The sequence below is a fragment of the Salmo salar genome, chromosome 18, assembly GCF_965601325.2.
Source record: "Salmo salar chromosome 18, fSalSal1, whole genome shotgun sequence".
Lineage (NCBI taxonomy): Eukaryota > Metazoa > Chordata > Actinopteri > Salmoniformes > Salmonidae > Salmo > Salmo salar.
In genome coordinates, this window is record NC_138308.1 from 33,130,001 (window position 1) to 33,155,000 (window position 25,000).

At 47.9% G+C, this 25,000-nt stretch overlaps 1 protein-coding gene across 2 annotated transcripts in view; it reads left to right on the forward strand.

Annotated features, from left to right (window-relative positions):
- LOC106595966 (solute carrier family 35 member F3) overlaps window positions 1–25,000 on the forward strand; it is a 204,806-nt gene that overhangs the window by 75,815 nt on the left and 103,991 nt on the right. The window contains exon 1 of one of the 2 annotated variants that reach the window (XM_045701038.2): window positions 17,968–18,283. The exons of the other annotated variant lie outside the window; for it this stretch is intronic. Coding sequence (XP_045556994.1) covers window positions 18,208–18,283 — 76 coding nt within the window. The 5' untranslated portion in view covers window positions 17,968–18,207. Of the gene's footprint in view, window positions 1–17,967; window positions 18,284–25,000 lie in introns of those variants that run through there. 2 annotated transcript variants of the gene reach the window in all.

The window sequence follows — 25,000 nt, forward strand, 5'->3', positions numbered from 1 at the left end:
CTGCTTTTCATCCATGGTTATTAGCCTCACAAGGCAGACTGCTTTTCAGCCATGGTTATTAGCCTCACAAGGCAGACTGCTTTTCATCCATGGTTATTAGTCTCACAAGGCAGACTGCTTTTCATCCATGGTTATTAGCCTCACAAGGCAGACTACTTTTCATCCATGGTTATTAGCCTCACAAGGCAGACTGCTTTTCATCCATGGTTATTAGCCTCACAAGGCAGACTGCTTTTCATCCATGGTTATTAGTCTCACAAGGCAGACTGCTTTTCATCCATGGTTATTAGCCTCACAAGGCAGACTACTTTTCATCCATGGTTATTAGTCTCACAAGGCAGACTGCTTTTCATCCATGGTTATTAGCCTCACAAGGCAGACTGCTTTTCAGCCATGGTTATTAGCCTCACAAGGCAGACTGCTTTTCATCCATGGTTATTAGTCTCACAAGGCAGACTATGGGAAGTGAACCGTTTTTCTAGGTCAAAGCTACCTGAGCTACTGTATCTCCACCAGACAACATTACTACATTCTCCCTGATAAATACAGATCATATCAGATCAACAAATGAGCCATAAATGCTATAGTATAATATGTTTCAATAAATGACACGTTAACTACAAGTTAGCTAGGCACGGCTAGGCAAGGGGCAATCTGCGATTGGTACAGAACATCTGTTTGTTTTTAACTTTGAACATGTCTGATATATGCCCATTGATTGTCAAAGAATAGATCTGCAGCCTGATGAGCTTGTAGTTTCATACCTCATCAGAACCCAAAATATCAGCTTGTTTTACTCTATTGTTTGGAAACAAACACTTATAGCCTCAAAAAGCCTTAAAAAGGATCATTTTGATGTCATGGAAGGTCAGTCCTGGCATCCATAGCTCTGTCTAGGAATTTGAGTGGTTATGTTTATCCAGCCATATCCCTCTGCTGTTAAACAGTGGCAGGGTGACTGTTATTGTGGTTTGAACTGCAGATTGCCCCTTTAAATGCACATATATATGCCCATACAGTTGAATCAGAGATTCTAGGCTGTCCTAGACATGGAAGTAGAAAGATAATACCCTTCCATTCCTTCCTATTTCACACTATCACCGTGGGAGGATTTTAAACCTATTAGTTCCATCTAGAGAACATTCCCCTCTGACTCCCTTTATCTGGGCGCCAGCTCCCCTGTGGGTCCGGGTCTGGGTCTGGGTCTGGGTCCGGCTGCAGGGACATAGCCAATGGGGAGAGGTGTTTATGTCCACGTATAATCCTCTCAACATTTTGTGAAGCATCCAGAGAGCTAATTAGAGATGTGGCTGGGAGTGGAGCTGTCTCTGTCTCACTGGGACTCAAGAGCAGCACAGCGCTGAATAACACCTGTTTGTATCTACTAAGAGAGGGAGAGGGGGGAGCGAGAGAGAGAGAGAGAGAGGGATAATACTATACATATTCAGAGTCCTCATTGAGTGATGGCTTCTATAACTCCTGACAGCTAGTTTCCTCCTTTCTGATTAACGTCAACTTCTCCCAATCTTCTGCAGCCCAACCAGGGCTCACAGGGATAGGACTGAGAGCAGAGGGAGAGTGAGATGTTATTTACGGAGGAAAAACACACAAATACACTCAGACACACACACACTCACATACAAAGACACACACACACACACATACTTCATCATAAAATCATTTAAATGTTATTTTTCACATGCGCAGAATACAACAGGTGTAGACCTTACCGTGAAATGCTTACTTACAAGCCCTTAACCAACAATGTGGAGGTTATATAGAGGGAGTACTGGTACCGAGTCAATGTGGAGGTTATATACAGGGAGTACTGGTACTGAGTCAATGTGGAGGTTATATACAGGGAGTACTGGTACCGAGTCAATGTGGAGGTTATATACAGGGAGTACTGGTACCGAGTCAATGTGGAGGTTATATACAGGGAGTACCGGTACCGAGTCAATGTGGAGGTTATATACTGGGAGTACTGGTACCGAGTCAATGTGGAGGTTATATACAGGGAGTACTGGTACCGAGTCAATGTGGAGGTTATATACAGGGAGTACTGGTACCGAGTCAATGTGGAGGTTATATACAGGGAGTACCGGTACCGAGTCAATGTGGAGGTTATATACAGGGAGTACCGGTACCGAGTCAATGTGGAGGTTATATACAGGGAGTACTGGTACCGAGTCAATGTGGAGGTTATATACAGGGAGTACTGGTACCGAGTCAATGTGGAGGTTATATACAGGGGGTACCGGTACAGAGTCAATGTGGAGGTTATATACAGGGAGTACTGGTACCGAGTCAATGTGGAGGTTATATACAGGGAGTACTGGTACCGAGTCAATGTGGAGGTTATATACAGGGAGTACCGGTACCGAGTCAATGTGGAGGTTATATACAGGGAGTACCGGTACCGGGTCAATGTGGAGGTTATATTCAGGGGGTACCGGTACCGAGTCAATGTGCGGGGGTACAGGTTTGTTGAGGTCATTTGTACATGTAGGTGGGGGTACAGGTTAGTGGAGGTCATTTGTACATGTAGGTGAGGGTACAGGTTAGTGGAGGTCAATTGTACATGTAGGTGGGGGTACAGGTTAGTGGAGGTCATTTGTACATGTAGGTGGGGTACAGGTTAGAGGAGGTCATTTGTACATGTAGGTGGGGGTACAGGTTAGAGGAGGTCATTTGTACATGTAGGTGGGGGTACAGGTTAGTGGAGGTCGTTTGTACATGTAGGTGGGGGTACAGGTTAGAGGAGGTCATTTGTACATGTAGGTGGGGGTACAAGTTAGAGGAGGGTCATTTGTACATGTAGGTGGGGGTACAGGTTAGAGGAGGTCATTTGTACATGTAGGTGGGGGTACAGGTTAGTGGAGGTCATTTGTACATGTAGGTGGGGGTACAGGTTAGAGGAGGTCATTTGTACATGTAGGTGGGGGTATAGGTTAGTGGAGGTCATTTGTACATGTAGGTGGGGGTACAGGTTAGTGGAGGTCATTTGTACATGTAGGTGGGTGTACAGGTTAGAGGAGGTAATTTGTACATGTAGGTGGGGGTACAGGTTAGAGGAGGTCATTTGTACATGTAGGTGGGGGTACAGGTTAGTGGAGGGTCATTTGTACATGTAGGTGGGGGTACAGGTTAGAGGAGGGTCATTTGTACATGTAGGTGGGGGTACAGGTTAGTGGAGGTCATTTGTACATGTAGGTGGGGGTACAGGTTAGTGGAGGTCATTTGTACATGTAGGTGGGTGTACAGGTTAGAGGAGGTAATTTGTACATGTAGGTGGGGGTACAGGTTAGAGGAGGTCATTTGTACATGTAGGTGGGGGTACAGGTTAGTGGAGGGTCATTTGTACATGTAGGTGGGGGTACAGGTTAGAGGAGGTCATTTGTACATGTAGGTGGGGGTACAGGTTAGAGGAGGTCATTTGTACATGTAGGTGGGGGTACAGGTTAGAGGAGGTCATTTGTACATGTAGGTGGGGGTACAGGTTAGAGGAGGTCATTTGTACATGTAGGTGGGGGTACAGTTAGTGGAGACAATTTGTACATGTAGGTGGGGGTACAGGTTAGAGGAGGTCATTTGTACATGTAGGTGAGGGTACAGGTTAGTGGAGGTCATTTGTACATGTAGGTGGGGGTACAGGTTAGTGGAGGTCATTTGTACATGTAGGTGGGGGTACAGGTTAGTGGAGATCATTTGTACATGTTGGTGGGGGTACAGGTTAGAGGAGGTCATTTGTACATGTAGGTGGGGGTACAGGTTAGTGGAGGTCATTTGCACATGTAGGTGGGGGTACAGGTTAGAGGAGGTCATTTGTACATGTAGGTGGGGGTACAGGTTAGAGGAGGGTCATTTGTACATGTAGGTGGGGGTACAGGTTAGAGGAGGTCATTTGTACATGTAGGTGGGGGTACAGGTTAGAGGAGGGTCATTTGTACATGTAGTTGGGGGTACAGTTTAGAGGAGGTCATTTGTACATGTAGGTGGGGGTACAGGTTAGTGGAGGTCATTTGTACATGTAGGTGGGGGTACAGGTTAGAGGAGGTCATTTGTACATGTAGGTGGGGGTACAGGTTAGAGGAGGTCATTTGTACATGTAGGTGGGGGTACAGGTTAGAGGAGGTCATTTGTACATGTAGGTGGGGGTACAGGTTAGAGGAGGTCATTTGTACATGTAGGTGGGGGTACAGGTTAGAGGAGGTCATTTGTACATGTAGGTGGGGGTACAGGTTAGAGGAGGTCATTTGTACATGTAGGTGGGGGTACAGGTTAGAGGAGGTCATTTGTACATGTAGGTGGGGGTACAGGTTAGAGGAGGTCATTTGTACATGTAGGTGGGGGTACAGGTTAGAGGAGGTCATTTGTACATGTAGGTGGGGGTACAAGTTAGTGGAGGTCATTTGTACATGTAGGTGGGGGTACAAGTTAGTGGAGGTCATTTGTACATGTAGGTGGGGGTACAGGTTAGTGGAGGTCGTTTGTACATGTAGGTGGGGGTACAGGTTAGTGGAGGTCGTTTGTACATGTAGGTGGGGGTACAGGTTAGTGGAGGTCATTTGTACATGTAGGTGGGGGTACAGGTTAGAGGAGGTCATTTGTACATGTAGGTGGGGGTACAGGTTAGAGGAGGTCATTTGTACATGTAGGTGGGGGTACAGGTTAGAGGAGGTCATTTGTACATGTAGGTGGGGGTACAGGTTAGAGGAGGTCATTTGTACATGTAGGTGGGGGTACAGGTTAGAGGAGGTCATTTGTACATGTAGGTGGGGGTACAGGTTAGAGGAGGTCATTTGTACATGTAGGTGGGGGTACAAGTTAGTGGAGGTCATTTGTACATGTAGGTGGGGGTACAAGTTAGTGGAGGTCATTTTTACATGTAGGTGGGGGTACAGGTTAGTGGAGGTCGTTTGTACATGTAGGTGGGGGTACAGGTTAGTGGAGGTCGTTTGTACATGTAGGTGGGGGTACAGGTTAGTGGAGGTCATTTGTACATGTAGGTGGGGTACAGGTTAGAGGAGGGTCATTTGTACATGTAGGTGGGGGTACAGGTTAGAGGAGGTCATTTGTACATGTAGGTGGGGGTACAGGTTAGTGGAGGGTCATTTGTACATGTAGGTGGGGGTACAGGTTAGAGGAGGTCATTTGTACATGTAGGTGGGGGTACAGGTTAGTGGAGGTCATTTGTACATGTAGGTGGGTGTACAGGTTAGAGGAGGTCATTTGTACATGTAGGTGGGGGTACAGGTTAGAGGAGGGTCATTTGTACATGTAGGTGGGGGTATAGGTTACTGGAGGGTCATTTGTACATGTAGGTGGGTGTACAGGTTAGAGGAGGTCATTTGTACATGTAGGTGGGGGTACAGGTTAGAGGAGGTCATTTGTACATGTAGGTGGGGGTACAGGTTAGAGGAGGTCATTTGTACATGTAGGTGGGGGTACAGGTTAGAGGAGGGTCATTTGTACATGTAGGTGGGTGTACAGGTTAGAGGAGGTCATTTGTACATGTAGGTGGGGGTACAGGTTAGAGGAGGTCATTTGTACATGTAGGTGGGGGTACAGGTTAGAGGAGGTCATTTGTACATGTAGGTGGGGGTACAGGTTAGTGGAGGTCATTTGTACATGTAGGTGGGTGTACAGGTTAGAGGAGGTCATTTGTACATGTAGGTGGGGGTACAGGTTAGTGGAGGTCATTTGTACATGTTGGTGGGTGTACAGGTTAGAGGAGGTCATTTGTACATGTAGGTGGGGGTACAGGTTAGTGGAGGTCGTTTGTACATGTAGGTGGGGGTACAGGTTTGTTGAGGTCATTTGTACATGTAGGTGGGGGTACAGGTTAGAGGAGGTCATTTGTACATGTAGGTGGGGGTACAGGTTAGAGGAGGTCGTTTGTACATGTAGGTGGGGGTACAGGTTAGAGGAGGGTCATTTGTACATGTAGGTGGGGGTACAGGTTAGTGGAGGTCATTTGTACATGTAGGTGGGGGTACAGGTTAGTGGAGGTCATTTGTACATGTAGGTGGGGGTACAGGTTAGAGGAGGGTCATTTGTACATGTAGGTGGGGGTACAGGTTAGTGGAGGTCATTTGTACATGTAGGTGGGGGTACAGGTTAGAGGAGGGTCATTTGTACATGTAGGTGGGGGTACAGGTTAGTGGAGGTCATTTGTACATGTAGGTGGGGGTACAGGTTAGAGGAGGTCATTTGTACATGTAGGTGGGGGTACAGGTTAGAGGAGGTCGTTTGTACATGTAGGTGGGGGTACAGGTTAGAGGAGGGTCATTTGTACATGTAGGTGGGGGTACAGGTTAGAGGAGGTCATTTGTACATGTAGGTGGGGGTACAGGTTAGTGGAGGTCATTTGTACATGTAGGTGGGGGTACAGGTTAGTGGAGGGTCATTTGTACATGTAGGTGGGGGTACAGGTTAGAGGAGGGTCATTTGTACATGTAGGTGGGGGTACAGGTTAGTGGAAGTCATTTGTACATGTAGGTGGGGGTACAGGTTAGTGGAGGTCATTTGTAAATGTAGGTGGGTGTACAGGTTAGAGGAGGTAATTTGTACATGTATGTGGGGGTACAGGTTAGAGGAGGTCATTTGTACATGTAGGTGGGGGTACAGGTTAGTGGAGGGTCATTTGTACATGTAGGTGGGGGTACAGGTTAGAGGAGGTAATTTGTACATGTAGGTGGGGGTACAGGTTAGAGGAGGTCATTTGTACATGTAGGTGGGGGTACAGGTTAGAGGAGGTCATTTGTACATGTAGGTGGGGGTACAGGTTAGAGGAGGTCATTTGTACATGTAGGTGGGGGTACAGTTAGTGGAGACAATTTGTACATGTAGGTGGGGGTACAGGTTAGAGGAGGTCATTTGTACATGTAGGTGAGGGTACAGGTTAGTGGAGGTCATTTGTACATGTAGGTGGGGGTACAGGTTAGTGGAGGTCATTTGTACATGTAGGTGGGGGTACAGGTTAGTGGAGGTCATTTGTACATGTTGGTGGGGGTACAGGTTAGAGGAGGTCATTTGTACATGTAGGTGGGGGTACAGGTTAGTGGAGGTCATTTGCACATGTAGGTGGGGGTACAGGTTAGAGGAGGTCATTTGTACATGTAGGTGAGGGTACAGGTTAGAGGAGGGTCATTTGTACATGTAGGTGGGGGTACAGGTTAGAGGAGGTCATTTGTACATGTAGGTGGGGGTACAGGTTAGAGGAGGGTCATTTGTACATGTAGTTGGGGGTACAGTTTAGAGGAGGTCATTTGTACATGTAGGTGGGGGTACAGGTTAGTGGAGGTCATTTGTACATGTAGGTGGGGGTACAGGTTAGAGGAGGTCATTTGTACATGTAGGTGGGGGTACAGGTTAGAGGAGGTCATTTGTACATGTAGGTGGGGGTACAGGTTAGAGGAGGTCATTTGTACATGTAGGTGGGGGTACAGGTTAGAGGAGGTCATTTGTACATGTAGGTGGGGGTACAGGTTAGAGGAGGTCATTTGTACATGTAGGTGGGGGTACAGGTTAGAGGAGGTCATTTGTACATGTAGGTGGGGGTACAGGTTAGAGGAGGTCATTTGTACATGTAGGTGGGGGTACAGGTTAGAGGAGGTCATTTGTACATGTAGGTGGGGGTACAAGTTAGTGGAGGTCATTTGTACATGTAGGTGGGGGTACAAGTTAGTGGAGGTCATTTTTACATGTAGGTGGGGGTACAGGTTAGTGGAGGTCGTTTGTACATGTAGGTGGGGGTACAGGTTAGTGGAGGTCGTTTGTACATGTAGGTGGGGGTACAGGTTAGTGGAGGTCATTTGTACATGTAGGTGGGGTACAGGTTAGAGGAGGGTCATTTGTACATGTAGGTGGGGGTACAGGTTAGAGGAGGTCATTTGTACATGTAGGTGGGGGTACAGGTTAGTGGAGGGTCATTTGTACATGTAGGTGGGGGTACAGGTTAGAGGAGGTCATTTGTACATGTAGGTGGGGGTACAGGTTAGTGGAGGTCATTTGTACATGTAGGTGGGTGTACAGGTTAGAGGAGGTCATTTGTACATGTAGGTGGGGGTACAGGTTAGAGGAGGGTCATTTGTACATGTAGGTGGGGGTACAGGTTAGTGGAGGGTCATTTGTACATGTAGGTGGGTGTACAGGTTAGAGGAGGTCATTTGTACATGTAGGTGGGGGTACAGGTTAGAGGAGGTCATTTGTACATGTAGGTGGGGGTACAGGTTAGAGGAGGTCATTTGTACATGTAGGTGGGGGTACAGGTTAGAGGAGGGTCATTTGTACATGTAGGTGGGTGTACAGGTTAGAGGAGGTCATTTGTACATGTAGGTGGGGGTACAGGTTAGAGGAGGTCATTTGTACATGTAGGTGGGGGTACAGGTTAGAGGAGGTCATTTGTACATGTAGGTGGGGGTACAGGTTAGTGGAGGTCATTTGTACATGTAGGTGGGTGTACAGGTTAGAGGAGGTCATTTGTACATGTAGGTGGGGGTACAGGTTAGAGGAGGTCATTTGTACATGTAGGTGGGGGTACAGGTTAGTGGAGGTCATTTGTACATGTAGGTGGGTGTACAGGTTAGAGGAGGTCATTTGTACATGTAGGTGGGGGTACTGGTTAGTGGAGGTCGTTTGTACATGTAGGTGGGGGTACAGGTTTGTTGAGGTCATTTGTACATGTAGGTGGGGGTACAGGTTAGAGGAGGTCATTTGTACATGTAGGTGGGGGTACAGGTTAGAGGAGGTCGTTTGTACATGTAGGTGGGGGTACAGGTTAGAGGAGGGTCATTTGTACATGTAGGTGGGGGTACAGGTTAGTGGAGGTCATTTGTACATGTAGGTGGGGGTACAGGTTAGTGGAGGTCATTTGTACATGTAGGTGGGGGTACAGGTTAGAGGAGGGTCATTTGTACATGTAGGTGGGGGTACAGGTTAGTGGAGGTCATTTGTACATGTAGGTGGGGGTACAGGTTAGAGGAGGGTCATTTGTACATGTAGGTGGGGGTACAGGTTAGTGGAGGTCATTTGTACATGTAGGTGGGGGTACAGGTTAGAGGAGGTCATTTGTACATGTAGGTGGGGGTACAGGTTAGAGGAGGTCATTTGTACATGTAGGTGGGGGTACAGCTTAGAGGAGGTCATTTGTACATGTAGGTGGGGGTACAGGTTAGAGGAGGGTCATTTGTACATGTAGGTGGGGGTACAGGTTAGAGGAGGTCATTTGTACATGTAGGTGGGGGTACAGGTTAGTGGAGGTCATTTGTACATGTAGGTGGGGGTACAGGTTAGAGGAGGGTCATTTGTACATGTAGGTGGGGGTACAGGTTAGTGGAGGTCATTTGTACATGTAGGTGGGGGTACAGGTTAGTGGAGGTCATTTGTACATGTAGGTGGGTGTACAGGTTAGTGGAGGTCATTTGTACATGTAGGTGGGGGTACAGGTTAGTGGAGGTCATTTGTACATGTAGGTGGGGGTACAGGTTAGAGGAGGTCATTTGTACATGTAGGTGGGGGTACAGGTTAGAGGAGGTCATTTGTACATGTAGGTGGGGGTACAGGTTAGAGGAGGGTCATTTGTACATGTAGGTGGGGGTACAGGTTAGTGGAGGTCATTTGTACATGTAGGTGGGGGTACAGGTTAGAGGAGGGTCATTTGTACATGTAGGTGGGGGTACAGGTTAGAGGAGGTCATTTGTACATGTAGGTGGGGGTACAGGTTAGTGGAGGTCATTTGTACATGTAGGTGGGGGTACAGGTTAGTGGAGGTCATTTGTACATGTAGGTGGGGGTACAGGTTAGAGGAGGGTCATTTGTACATGTAGGTGGGGGTACAGGTTAGTGGAGGTCATTTGTACATGTAGGTGGGGGTACAGGTTAGAGGAGGTCATTTGTACATGTAGGTGGGGGTACAGGTTAGAGGAGGGTCATTTGTACATGTAGGTGGGTGTACAGGTTAGTGGAGGTCATTTGTACATGTAGGTGGGGGTACAGGTTAGTGGAGGTCGTTTGTACATGTAGGTGGGGGTACAGGTTAGAGGAGGGTCATTTGTACATGTAGGTGGGGGTACAGGTTAGAGGAGGGTCATTTGTACATGTAGGTGGGGGTACAGGTTAGTGGAGGTCATTTGTACATGTAGGTGGGGGTACAGGTTAGAGGAGGTAATTTGTACATGTAGGTGGGGGTACAGGTTAGAGGAGGGTCATTTGTACATGTAGGTGGGTGTACAGGTTAGTGGAGGTCATTTGTACATGTAGGTGGGGGTACAGGTTAGTGGAGGTCATTTGTACATGTAGGTGGGGGTACAGGTTAGAGGAGGGTCATTTGTACATGTAGGTGGGGGTACAGGTTAGAGGAGGTCATTTGTACATGTAGGTGGGGGTACAGGTTAGAGGAGGTCATTTGTACATGTAGGTGGGGGTACAGGTTAGAGGAGGTCATTTGTACATGTAGGTGGGTGTACAGGTTAGAGGAGGTCATTTGTACATGTAGGTGGGGGTACAGGTTAGAGGAGGTCGTTTGTACATGTAGGTGGGGGTACAGGTTAGTGGAGGTCATTTGTACATGTAGGTGGGGGTACAGGTTAGAGGAGGGTCATTTGTACATGTAGGTGGGGGTACAGGTTAGAGGAGGTCATTTGTACATGTAGGTGGGGGTACAGGTTAGTGGAGGTCATTTGTACATGTAGGTGGGGGTACAGGTTAGAGGAGGTCATTTGTACATGTAGGTGGGTGTACAGGTTAGAGGAGGTCATTTGTACATGTAGGTGGGGGTACAGGTTAGAGGAGGTCGTTTGTACATGTAGGTGGGGGTACAGGTTAGTGGAGGTCATTTGTACATGTAGGTGGGGGTACAGGTTAGAGGAGGGTCATTTGTACATGTAGGTGGGGGTACAGGTTAGAGGAGGTCATTTGTACATGTAGGTGGGGTTACAGGTTAGAGGAGGTCATTTGTACATGTAGGTGGGGGTAAGACATTATAGCTCAAAGAAATGAGAGCAGAGGGGAAATTAAATGTTATCTTCGTAGGCAACAGTCTGTCTGTCTGTCTGTCTGTCTGTCTGTCTGTCTGTCTGTCTGTCTGATTGTATTAATGACCTCACAAGACACCCCTGGGAGTGAAGCTGCATGGAGAAAACCAATTACAGCAATCACTAGTCCCTTTTAATGAAATGAACAAGATGTGATGCTCGACAGGGTTGCATCCCAAAGGGACCCTATTCCCTAGCTAGTACACTACTTTTGAGCAAAGCGATATGGGGCCTGGTCAAAAGTAGTGCAGTTTATAGGGAATAGGGTGGCATTTTGGAGACAGCCCAGCTTTTATATTGATCTTTACACGATCTGAGCTATTGCATGTGAAACAGTTACACACTGTTTTAGAAGTCAGTGATGTATTGTATATGAGTGTAAATGCTGTGGAGAATGCTGGTCTATAGTAGGAGTCTGTAATCTGTTCTACAGCCCATTCACCCTGCTACTGTAATGGGTGTAAACAGGCTCTCACTCCACCAGATAAACACTGTTCTATGGAAAAACTCTGCTGTTTTCTCATGGGGTCTTTCTGTCAAAAACACAGTGCAGGATCAGTTTTACACACACATGTAGGCATGAGCATGAACGCAGACACACATGCAGGCATGAGCATGAACGCAGACACACATGCAGGCATGAGCATGAACACAGACACACATACACACACACAATAACATCCCGACATGCCACACCTGTAGCCTGCAGGATGATGACGCGTGTGACTCTCTCTGATTGGTTCCTGACGGTGTTTATAGTGTGTTTACATTATCCATCAAACATCCTGTGCAGATCTCTCTCCCTCTCTTCCCTCTCTCTCTTCCATATCCTCTCTCACACTCTTTTTTTGTAGTAATCACCTCTTTCGTTCTCTCTCTTTCTCTCTTCCCTCTCTTTCTTTCTCCCTCTTTCTTTCTCCCCCCTCCCTCTCTTTCTCTCTCTCTCTCTCTCTCTCTCTATCTCTCTCTCTCTCTCTCCTCCTCTCTCACTTTTCTCCCCCCACTCCCTCTCTCTCTCCTCATCCATCTCCCTCTTTTTCTCTCTCCCTCCCTCTCTCTCTCTTCCCCTCTCACCCCCCCTTTCCCTCTCTCTATCTCCTCATCCATTAGCTCTCATCCTCTGTTTCTGTCTGTTTCTGTCTCTTCCCTCTAACCCAAACACAGACCCTGACACTGACGCACGGGGAGCAGTGGAAAATGGTAGAAACTGTCCAATCAATTATATTAGTGGGAACAACTGGTAAAGAGAGGACTGGGGGAAGAGAGGACTGGGGGAAGAGAGGACTGGGGGAAGAGGGGACTGGGGGAAGAGAGGACTGGGGAAGAGGGGACTGGGGAAGAGAGGACTGTGGGAAGAGAGGACTGGGGAAGAGAGGACTGCGGGAAGAGAGGACTGGGGGAAGCGAGGACTGGAAGAAGAGAGGACTGGGGGAAGAGAGACTGGGGGAAGAGGGGACTAGGGAAGAGAGGACTGGTAAAGAGAGGACTGGGGGAAGAGAGGACTGGGGGAAGAGAGGACTGGGGGAAGAGGGGACTGGGGAAGAGGGGACTGGGGAAGAGGGGACTGTGGGAAGAGAGGACTGGGGAAGAGAAGACTGGGGGAAGAGAGGACTGGGGGAAGAGGGGACTGGGGGAAGAGAGGACTGGGGAAGAGGGGACTGGGGAAGAGAGGACTGGGGGAAGAGGGGACTGGGGAAGAGAGGACTGTGGGAAGAGAGGACTGGGGAAGAGAGGACTGGGGGAAAAGAGGACTGGGGGAAGAGGGGACTGGGGGAAGAGAGGACTGGGGGAAGAGGGGAAGAGGGGACTGGGGAAGAGAGGACTGTGGGAAGAGAGGACTGGGGGAAGAGAGGACTGGGGGAAGAGAGGACTGGGGGAAGAGAGGACTGGGGGAAGAGAGGACTGGGGAAGAGGGGACTGGGGAAGAGGGGACTGGGGAAGAGAGGACTGTGGGAAGAGAGGACTGGGGAAGAGAAGACTGGGGGAAGAGAGGACTGGGGGAAGAGAGGACTGGGGGAAGAGAGGACTGGGGGAAGAGAGGACTGGGGGAAGAGGGGACTGGGGAAGAGGGGACTGGGGAAGAGAGGACTGTGGGAAGAGAGGACTGGGGAAGAGAAGACTGGGGGAAGAGGGGACTGGGGGAAGAGAGGACTGGGGAAGAGGGGACTGGGGAAGAGAGGACTGGGGGAAGAGGGGACTGGGGAAGAGAGGACTGTGGGAAGAGAGGACTGGGGAAGAGAGGACTGGGGGAAAAGAGGACTGGGGGAAGAGGGGACTGGGGGAAGAGAGGACTGGGGGAAGAGGGGAAGAGGGGACTGGGGAAGAGAGGACTGTGGGAAGAGAGGACTGGGGAAGAGAGGACTGGGGGAAGAGAGGACTGGGGGAAGAGAGACTGGGGGAAGAGGGGACTAGGGAAGAGAGGACTGGTAAAGAGAGGACTGGGGGAAGAGAGGACTGGGGAAGAGGGGACTGGGGAAGAGAGGACTGTGGGAAGAGAGGACTGTGGGAAGAGAGGACTGGGGGAAGAGAGGACTGGGGGAAGAGAGGACTGGGGGAAGAGAGACTGGGGGAAGAGGGGACTGGGGGAAGAGAGGACTGGGGGAAGAGAGGACTGGGGGAAGAGGGGACTGGGGGAAGAGAGGACTGGGGAAGAGGGGACTGGGGAAGAGAGGACTGTGGGAAGAGAGGACTGGGGAAGAGAGGACTGCGGGAAGAGAGGACTGGAGGAAGCGAGGACTGGAAGAAGAGAGGACTGGGGGAAGAGAGACTGGGGGAAGAGGGGACTAGGGAAGAGAGGACTGGTAAAGAGAGGACTGGGGGAAGAGAGGACTGGGGGAAGAGGGGACTGGGGAAGAGGGGACTGGGGAAGAGAGGACTGTGGGAAGAGAGGACTGGGGAAGAGAAGACTGGGGGAAGAGAGGACTGGGGGAAGAGGGGACTGGGGGAAGAGAGGACTGGGGAAGAGGGGACTGGGGAAGAGAGGACTGGGGGAAGAGGGGACTGGGGAAGAGAGGACTGTGGGAAGAGAGGACTGGGGAAGAGAGGACTGGGGGAAAAGAGGACTGGGGGAAGAGAGGACTGGGGGAAGAGGGGAAGAGGGGACTGGGGAAGAGAGGACTGTGGGAAGAGAGGACTGGGGGAAGAGAGGACTGGGGAAGAGGGGACTGGGGGAAGAGAGGACTGGGGAAGAGGGGACTGGGGAAGAGAGGACTGGGGGAAGAGGGGACTGGGGAAGAGAGGACTGTGGGAAGAGAGGACTGGGGAAGAGAGGACTGGGGGAAAAGAGGACTGGGGGAAGAGGGGACTGGGGGAAGAGAGGACTGGGGGAAGAGGGGACTGGGGAAGAGAGGACTGTGGGAAGAGAGGACTGGGGAAGAGAGGACTGGGGGAAGAGAGGACTGGGGGAAGAGAGACTGGGGGAAGAGGGGACTAGGGAAGAGAGGACTGGTAAAGAGAGGACTGGGGGAAGAGAGGACTGGGGGAAGAGAGGACTGGGGAAGAGGGGACTGGGGAAGAGAGGACTGTGGGAAGAGAGGACTGGGGGAAGAGAGGACTGGGGGAAGAGAGGACTGGGGGAAGAGAGACTGGGGGAAGAGGGGACTGGGGGAAGAGAGGACTGGGGGAAGAGAGGACTGGGGAAGAGGGGACTGGGGGAAGAGAGGACTGTGGGAAGAGAGGACTGGGGGAAGAGGGGACTGGGGGAAGAGGGGACTGGGGGAAGAGAGGACTGGGGGAAGAGGGGACTGGGGAAGAGGGGACTGGGGGAAGAGGGGACTGGGGGAAGAGGGGACTGGGGAAGAGGGGACTGGGGGAAGAGAGGACTGGGGAAGAGGGGACTGGGGAAGAGGGGACTGAGGGAAGAGGGGACTGGGGGAAGAGGGGACTGGGGAAGAGGGGACTGGGGGGAGAGGGGACTGGGGAAGAGGGGACTGGGGGAAGAGGGGACTGGGGGAAGAGGGTTTGGAAAGGAACATGCTCTTCATGCACTAAGGACTCTTTTCCAGTCGTGTAGGAAATGGTGAAATGGTGTGTAAGAAAGGCAACAGTGAACAGTAGTTACAGTAGTTAGTAGAGCGAGAGATTCATTTCCTTGAACCTCTAGCCTGGCACTTTGTGAAAACTTTGTGTCTAGTGACAGTCTCTTCAAAAAAAATGTTAGGACACGTGAGATTTGATTCTGGGTTCCATTCTGTTCCCTATATAGTGCACTACTTTTGACCAGGACCCATAGGGGGAAGAAGGGAGGAATTAAACAAATCTTTTGATCGAGCTTCAAGGTCCAGATTTGAATTTGAGGAATATAGGGTGCCATTTGGGACACAACCCTTGTTCTAAGTTATCAGATCAGGGATTCTAGCCTGTACAACCACTTGTCCTAGTTACCAGATCAGGGATTCTAGCCTGTACAACCCCCTGTCCTAGTTACCAGATCAGGGATTCTAGCCTGTACAACCCCTTGTCCTAGTTACCAGATCAGGGATTCTAGCCTGTACAACCCCTTGTCCTAGTTATCAGATCAGGGATTCTAGCCTGTACAACCCCTTGTCCTAGTTATCAGATCAGGGATTCTAGCCTGTACAACCCCTTGTCCTAGTTACCAGATCAGGGATTCTAGCCTGTACAACCCCTTGTCCTAGTTACCAGATCAGGGGATATGAGCCTGTAGAATCTAGTGAAGAGGAAGAGTCTAGCCAGTGAATTATTCAGAGTGGCTTCTTTTAGTCATGTACACACTCCCCCAACAGATTTTACACACGCGCACACGCACGTGCACACAGACACACAACCATACACACATAGCCACACACACACATACAGGTCATCAGTGTAACCTTTCCGGGGGGGTGAGGTTGAGGGTCTCTATTGGAATGTAACATTATAGTAATTGAACTGCCCTCTTATTGCTGGAACAGGCCCCATGGGGGAACTAATATGAGAAGGGCACACACACCACACAGACGTTATCCTCAGTCACTTCTACCTGCCCTGGGGAGAATGATGCCTGTCTGTCGTTGTATCCTCCAGTGGGTTTAGGAAGAGCATTATGAAAGATAATGGGCGATGCCTGTCTGTCGTTGTATCCTCCAGCGGGTTTAGGAAGAGCATTATGAAAGATAATGGGCGATGCCTGTCTGTCGTTGTATCCTCCAGTGGGTTTAGGAAGAGCATTATGAAAGATAATGGGCGATGCCTGTCTGTCGTTGTATCCTCCAGCGGGTTTAGGAAGAGCATTATGAAAGATAATGGGCGATGCCTGTCTGTCGTTGTATCCTCCAGTGGGTTTAGGAAGAGCATTATGAAAGATAATGGGCGATGCCTGTCTGTCGTTGTATCCTCCAGCGGGTTTAGGAAGAGCATTATGAAAGATAATGGGTGGAGGTGGAGTGGCTATCAGCAGGGTATTGATCAAACATGTTGAGGAACAACAAGGATAATATTCAAACTTAGATTCTAACGTTTAATATAGGCTAAGTACAATTTGATTGATTGGATTTATAAGGTGTTGCTATTTAGGCAATGCCTTGTAAACAAAATGCTTATTTTGCAACTTCAATAGACCCTACTACTAGTAATAACACAATGTTATAATGGCAGGTGTATTTTTCAACCAGAGCAAAAGACAAACGAATTCCAGTGGGATAATATAAATCAGTATTATGTGGTTTTATTTTCTCACACTGTGTAAAATCGGTGTACTGGATCAAATCTGCTGCTTAAACAGCCTGTTCTCATAGACTCGATGTAACATATTAAATATAAATCCGGGACACTCAAATTAGTATGATGTGTTATGTTTGGTATGGTTACATCAGATAGAAGGTTACTTAGGGCAAAAAGGAAAGTAGGGTGGTTGGTCGGGCGTTTAACACGAACGTCTAGCAACCCAAAAGTTGTGAGTTCAAATCTCATCACAGACAATTTTAGCTAATTAGCAACTTTTCAACTACTTACTACTTTTGAGCTACTTTGCAACTACTTAGCATGTTAGATAACCCTAATCATAACCCTAATCATAACCCTAACCTTAACTCTTTTAGCTAACCCTTCCCCTAACCTTAACCCTTTAACCTAACTCTAAATTTAACCCTAATCTTAACCCCTAAACCCAGCTAACATTAGCCAGCTAGCTAACATTCATCTCCTAGCCACCTAGCTAGAATTTGTAACATATCATACATTTTGCAAATTGGTAACATATAGTATGTTTGGCAAATTCATAGCATATTGATTGTACATTTTGCAAATTCGTAACATATAATATGAATTGTAATTCGTAACATATCATACGGAATTGTTGATGGACATCCACAAATTAATACAAACCATATACGAAAAGTAAAATATCATAGTAGATGATGTGTCCTAGATTTACATACAGAATAATACGAAATGCTCTGAGACCAGGTTGGCGAACATTTTATTTTTCCAAGACTTTCTATTGAGGAGGAAAACTGCCTCCCCATGCAAGCCTTGTGTCTTCATATAACCCTTGAATAGGACGGATAGGCTACAGTATATTTTCCCTCTACATCAGCCCCAGTCTCATCAGATCACTCACACTATCCCTGCCTCTCCAATGCAAGCCGTTTCACCGCTGCCCGCCGTGATCGATCCTTCCTCATATCTCCAAGCTGCAACCGGCTCTGAGTCACCAACCACCTGCCTCCGGGAACCGCGCTTCGGGAGGTCTGGTGGGCTGGCAGCGGGCACGGCACGTCTGGCTCCGGACGGACAGAGGGGCCGGGGGAGGAGAGATAATGCAAGTGAGGGAGATGGTGGATGCCTGCGGCACGCGTGACGTGGCAAATTGCAGCATTTGCCTCTACTGTTTTACATGTGAAGAGAGAGAGAAATAGCTCAGCCTCACGCTCTGGCGGGATACTGCAGAACCGGGGAAGGGAGGGAGGGAATGAGGGAGGGGATGAGGGAGGGGAATCGAATCAGAAGAAAGAAAAGCGACTGAGGGAGAGTTGAGGAACGGAGGGGCAGAAGGTGGATCCACGAGAGAGGACGAGAGAGGTAGCGGGAAACTGCTGATCCGACGTTTAGAGAAGAGTAAAGACAAGAAGCATCAAAAGTCCCACAGTCAGTCACAGAAGAGATTGGTACCACACCAGATTCAGGGATGTAGCCGAAGAGGGGAGAGCTCAGCCTTTCCGAGCTCGTCACTATGAAGAAACATTCCGCCAGGGTTGCCCCGCTGTCCGCTTGCAACAGCCCGGTGCTCACTTTAACGAAAGTCAAAGGTAGGGAGAACTCCGTTCTGTGACTTGACTTCGGTCTTGCTTAAAGCCCGATTTGGTATTCGTCCACCTAATATTTGTAGCCTATTTTACATTCACCCTTGAAACCTAAATATTGTAGTGTCCAAGGTTAGGCTTGTAAATCAACCAGAAAATAGATATAGCCTATAAGTTTGGCGTTGTGTGACTGTGGCAGAGAAACTTGGGTCAGTCAGGGGTGATGAATGGTGTTGGTGAAAGAGTTTTCCGCTTTGAGGCACCGATTAACTTTTGCGTGCCAAAACGCTTCGGATTACCAACGGAATGACCCCCCTTCACGGTAATTAGGGATGCGTTCGGGAAGAATTTATCTTAATAGACCATCAACGCTTCTAATTACACATTTTACTACCCTGGAAAAATGTCTTGATCATAATGGGAGATACTGTTGTTACAGTCATTTATTCGCACAATCTCTTCTTTTGCTGTATTGTTTAAAAACCAGACTGTATGTCGTTCTGCACTTTCAAAAATGTAGTTAAGAATTCATTTCTCTCCAACCTCATCTGCATAATCGTCACAAAATATAATAACACCCACATTTTGGGGGGGGGGCGAATCCTGTAAAATGCAAATCAGAAAACCGATTTATGGCCAAATAGAAGTTTTGTCCTGCAAAATGCATCGGGCCATTGAAGTGTTGCGCTGCTTGTCCATCATGAGTGAGTGCATGGGGGGAGCATGAAGCTGTTATTGTAGCAGAACACACACACACACACACACACACACACACACACACACACACACACACACACACACACACACACACACACACACACACACACACACACACACACACACACACACACAACATCTTTAAATTGACAATGGGATAAAAATTATTGCCTTTCCAAACTCCTTGCTCCGGCCAAACGCTAAGCCACGCCCACGGACGTTAGTTTCTTCTCCGCAATGACTCTGGATCTGAGTACCTCCCAACGATTTCTAGAACACAAACACATTCTAACCATTCTGATTGGTCCCAGAAACCATGGGTTTTGGCCAGAGCAAGAACACACAAAGAACACACGTGGGTAAAGCGCCATTTTGAAAATGTGTAATACTCACCACAAACAGCTTCAAAGATGTAAACCTTTATGAACCCTACCAGTAAACAGGTAGTAAACCTTTATAACCCTACCAGTAAACAGGTAGTACACCTTTATAACCCTACCAGTAAACAGGTAGTACACATTTATAACCCTACCAGTAGACAGGTAGTAAACCTTTATGAACCCTACCAGTAAACAGGTAGTACACCTTTATAACCCTACCAGTAAACAGGTAGTACACCTTTATAACCCTACCAGTAAACAGGTAGTAAACCTTTATGAACCCTACCAGTAAACAGGTAATAAACCTTTATGAACCCTACCCAGTAAACAGGTAGTACACCTTTATGAACCCTACCAGTAAACAGGTAGTACACCTTTATGAAGCCTACCAGTAAACAGGTAGTACACCTTTATAACCCTACCAGTAAACAGGTAGTAAACCTTTATGAACCCTACCCAGTAAACAGGTAATAAACCTTTATGAACCCTACCAGTAAACAGGTAATACACCTTTATTAACCTTACCAGTAGACAGGTAATAAACCTTTATGAACCCTACCCAGTAAACAGGTAGTAAACCTCTATGAACCCTACCCAGTAAACAGGTAATACACCTTTATGAAGCCTACCAGTAGACAGGTAATAAACCTTTATGAACCCTACCCAGTAAACAGGTAATAAACCTTTATGAACCCTACCAGTAAACAGGTAGTAAACCTTTATAACCCTACCAGTAAACAGGTAATAAACCTTTATGAACCCTACCCAGTAAACAGGTAGTAAACCTCTATGAACCCTACCCAGTAAACAGGTAATACACCTTTATGAAGCCTACCAGTAGACAGGTAATAAACCTTTATGAACCCTACCCAGTAAACAGGTAATAAACCTTTATGAACCCTACCAGTAAACAGGTAGTAAACCTTTATAACCCTACCAGTAAACAGGTAGTACACCTTTATGAACCCTACCCAGTAAACAGGTAGTAAACTTCAAGATCAAAAAACATACAAACAATATATTATGACAGGTCAACCAGTAGAGGCCAGGTGTTTGAAAGCTGCATCCTCTGCAGATGGAGAGGGTCAGTTCATGTCTTGAGCGGAGGGAGCTGGTCAGGTGATCTTGTAGAGGGCAAGTCTGGTTACCAGCCTGACTCTTATAGTCACTGGACGTCTCCTCCTTCACTCTGTGTAGCACCACTTGGGTGATGCCTCAGCAGCTCTGGGCGCCAGAAAGCTCACCACACAAAGTTCAGAATAGTATCCAGTCGTCTTCTCTACGAGCCGTCTGTCTCACCACTGTTGTATTCCTCTGTCTCCCATTCTTCTCACGCTTCACACCACTCCTCACATGTTGTTTTCAGAAGATCAGGAACTGGCAGCCAGGTGAAACAATAAACCAGGTACCCTGCCCAGATGCATTTTTCAAACAAAAACATTAGCCAGCTAGTTAGCTAGCTAGTTAGCCATGCCAAAAATAGTTAGCCTGTCAGTCAATCTGTAAAGCCTTGACTCAGCATACCACTAGAAGATTACAGCAGTACACAGAGGAAACTAGCATTTCCTGTTGAGATCGGAAAGGAAAAGGACAGACTAATTACAGTTTTACATGCACAGCTGGATGTTGTGTGTGTGTGCGTCTGTGTGTGTGTCCTAAAGCTGTGTTTATATTGTTGAATCACTGTCTGAAAGGTGAGTGTGCAGGAAGGGTTGTCTCTCTCAGTGCTCTGTTAGAGAGACACCCTTCCTCTCCTGCTGTTGTGTACTGACACACACACACACACACACACACACACACACACACACACACACACACACACACACACACACACACACACACACACACACACACACACACACACACACACACACGTTGAGTGTTGACCAGTAGGTCTAGAGCTTTTGTAAAAGAAGAAAACATAGTGTCAGTTCATTATAATAAGTCATGAACCTTCCCTGTCCACCCTAGAAACACTGAACCTTCCCCGTCCACCCTAGAAACACTGAACCTTCCCCGTCCACCCTAGAAACACTGAACCTTCCCTGTCTACCCTAGAAACACTGAACCTTCCCTGTCCACCCTAGAAACACTGAACCTTCTCTGTCCACCCTAGAGAAACTGAACCTTCCCTGTCCACCCTAGAAACACTGAACCTTCCCTGTCCACCCTAGAGAAACTGAACCTTCCCTGTCCACCCTAGAAACACTGAACCTTCCCTGTCCACCCTAGAGAAACTGAACCTTCCCTGTCCACCCTAGAAACACTGAACCTTCCCTGTCCACCCTAGAAACACTGACCCTTCCCTGTCCACCCTAGAAACACTGAACCTTCCCTGTCCACCCTAGAAACACTGACCCTTCCCTGTCCACCCTAGAGACACTGAACCTTCCCTGTCCACCCTAGAAACACTGAACCTTCCCTGTCCACCCTAGAAACACTGAACCTTCCCTGTCCACCCTAGAAACACTGAACCTTCCCTGTCCACCCTAGAAACACTGAACCTTCCCTGTCCACCCTAGAAACACAGACGTTTCTCTGTCCACCCTAGAAACACTGAACCTTCCCTGTCCACCCTAGAAACACTGAACCTTCCCTGTCCACCCTAGAAACACTGACCCTTCCCTGTCCACCCTAGAAACACTGAACCTTCCCTGTCCACCCTAGAAACACTGAACCTTCCCTGTCTACCCTAGAAACACTGAACCTTCCCTGTCCACCCTAGAAACACTGAACCTTCCCTGTCCACCCTAGAAACACTGAACCTTCCGTGTCCACCCTAGAAACACTGAACCTTCCCTGTCCACCCTAGAAACACTGAACCTTCCCTGTCCACCCTAGAAACACTGAACCTTCTCTGTCCACCCTAGAAACACTGAACCTTCTCTGTCCACCCTAGAAACACTGAATCTTCCCTGTCCACCCTAGAGACACTGAACCTTCTCTGTCCACCCTAGAAACACTGAACCTTCTCTGTCCACCCTAGAAACACTGAACCTTCTCTGTCCACCCTAGAAACACTGTCCACCCTAGAGAAACTGTTTTGCAGTCCAGACTGACTTTATCTTTAGCTTTACAGAGGGACACGCAGTGAGAGAATGATCATTCACTTTTTAATCAGCTTTATGAAGTGGAGGAGATTGATTGTCCCAATGGAGGATTTGTTTAGTAGGTGGACGTTGAAGCATCGTCTCATACACATCAACACGGTTACTATGACACAGAAACAGATCCTTGTTCAGTGGCCTCACTGGCTTTGAAGAATGACCTGTCAGCCTTGGAGATATGAGGGTCAGGGTTCAATCTCCAGTGAAATCATATACAGTCATGGCCAAAAGTTTTGAGAATGACACAAATGAGAATTTTCACAAAGTTTGCTGCTACAGTGTCTTTAGATATTTTTGTCAGATGTTACTATGGGATACTGAAATATAATTACAAGCATTTCATAAGTGTCAAAGACTTTTACTGACAATTACATGAAGTTGCAAAGAGTCAATATTTGCAGTGTTGACCCTTCTTTTTCAAGACCTCTGCAATCCACCCTGGAATGCTGTCAATTAACTTCTGGGCCATATCCTGACTGATGGCAGCCCATTCATGCATAATCAATGCTTGGAGTTGGTCAGAATTTGTGGGTTTTTGTTTGTCCACCCGCCTCTTGAGGATTGACCACAAGTTCTCAATGGGATTAAGGTCTGGGGAGTTTCCTGGCCATGGACCCAAAATATCGATGTTTTGTTCCCCGAGCCACTTAGTTGTCACTTTTGCCTTATGGCAAGGTGCTCCATCATGCTGGAAAAGGCATTGTTCGTCACCAAACTGTTCCTGGATGGTTGGGAGAAGTTGCTCTCGGAGGATGTGTTGGTACCATTCTTTATTCATGGCTGTGTTCTTAGGCAAAATTGTGAGTGAGCCCACTCCCTTGGCTGAGAAGCAACCCCACACATGAATGGTCTCAGGATGCTTTACTGTTGGCATGACACAGGACTGATGGTAGCGCTCACCTTGTCTTCTCCGGACAAGCTTTTTTCCGGATGCTCCAAACAATCGGAAAGGGGATTCATCAGAGAAAATGACTTTACCTCAGTCCTCAGCATTCCAATCCCTGTACCGTTTGCAGAATATCAGTCTGTCACTGATGTTTTTCCTGGAGAGAGGTGGATTCTTTGCTGCCCTTCTTGACACCGGGCCATCCTCCAAAAGTCTTCGCCTCACTGTGCGTGCAGATGCACTCACACCTGCCTGCTGCCATTCCTGAGCAAGCTCTGTACTGGTGGTGCCCCGATCCCACAGCTGAATCAACTTTAGGAGACGGTCCTGGCGCTTGCTGGACTTTCTTGGGCACCCTGAAGCCTTCTTCACAACAATTGAACCGCTCTCCTTGAAGTTCTTGATGATCTGATAAATGGTTGATTTAAGTGCAATCTTACTGGCAGCAATATCCTTGCCTGTGAAGCCCTTTTTGTGCAAAGCAATGATGACGGCACATGTTTCCTTGCAGGTAACCATGATTGACAGAGGAAGAACAATGATTCAAAGCACCACCCTCCTTTTGAAGCTTCCAGTCTGTTATTCGAACTCAATCAGCATGACAGAGTGATCTCCAGCCTTGTCCTCGTCAACACTCACACCTGTGTTAATGAGAGAATCTCTGACATGTCAGCTGGTCCTTTTGTGGCAGGGCTGAAATGCAGTGGAAATGTTTTTGGGGGATTCAGTTCATTTGCATAGCAAAGAGGGACTTTGCAATTAATTGCAATTCATCTGATCACTCTTCATAATATTCTGGAGTATATGCAAATTGCCATCATACAAACTGAGGCAGCAGACTTTGTGAAAAGTTATATTTGCGTCATTCTCAAAACTTTTGGCCACGACTGTACTGTGTAGGTAGGAAAGAGGATGGAGAATTGTATTCCTATGTGTTTGATAGCCTAGCATATAACTTTGATGGATTACCAGTTGCAGGAAAGAGAATGTAGAGGAGAAGCTAACAGGTGTACTTTTCTAGACTGTATTGAAAGAGAAGGAGAGAAGATTAGAGGAGGGGAGAAGAGAGGGGGGACAGGAGATGGAGAGGGGAGGAGAGATGTAGGGAAAGAGGAGGGGAAGTATTACAGAGTGTGGAGAGAAGATGAAAGGATAGATGATGAGGGTGATGAAGAGAGGAGAGTACTGGACAAGACAGGAGAGAGTGATAGAAGAGAGGAGAGTACTGGACAAGACATGAGAGAGTGATGGAAGAGAGGAGAGTACTGGACAAGACAGGAGAGAGTGATGAAGAGAGGAGAGTACTGGACAAGACAGGAGAGAGTGATGGAAGAGAGGAGAGTACTGGACAAGACAGGAGAGAGTGATAGAAGAGAGGAGAGTACTGGACAAGACAGGAGAGAGTGATAGAAGAGAGGAGAGTACTGGACAAGACAGGAGAGAGTGATGAAGAGAGGAGAGTACTGGACAAGACATGAGAGAGTGATAGAAGAGAGGAGAGTACTGGACAAGACAGGAGAGAGTGATAGAAGAGAGGAGAGTACTGGACAAGACAGGAGAGAGTGATAGAAGAGAGGAGAGTACTGGACAAGACAGGAGAGAGTGATAGAAGAGAGGAGAGTACTGGACAAGA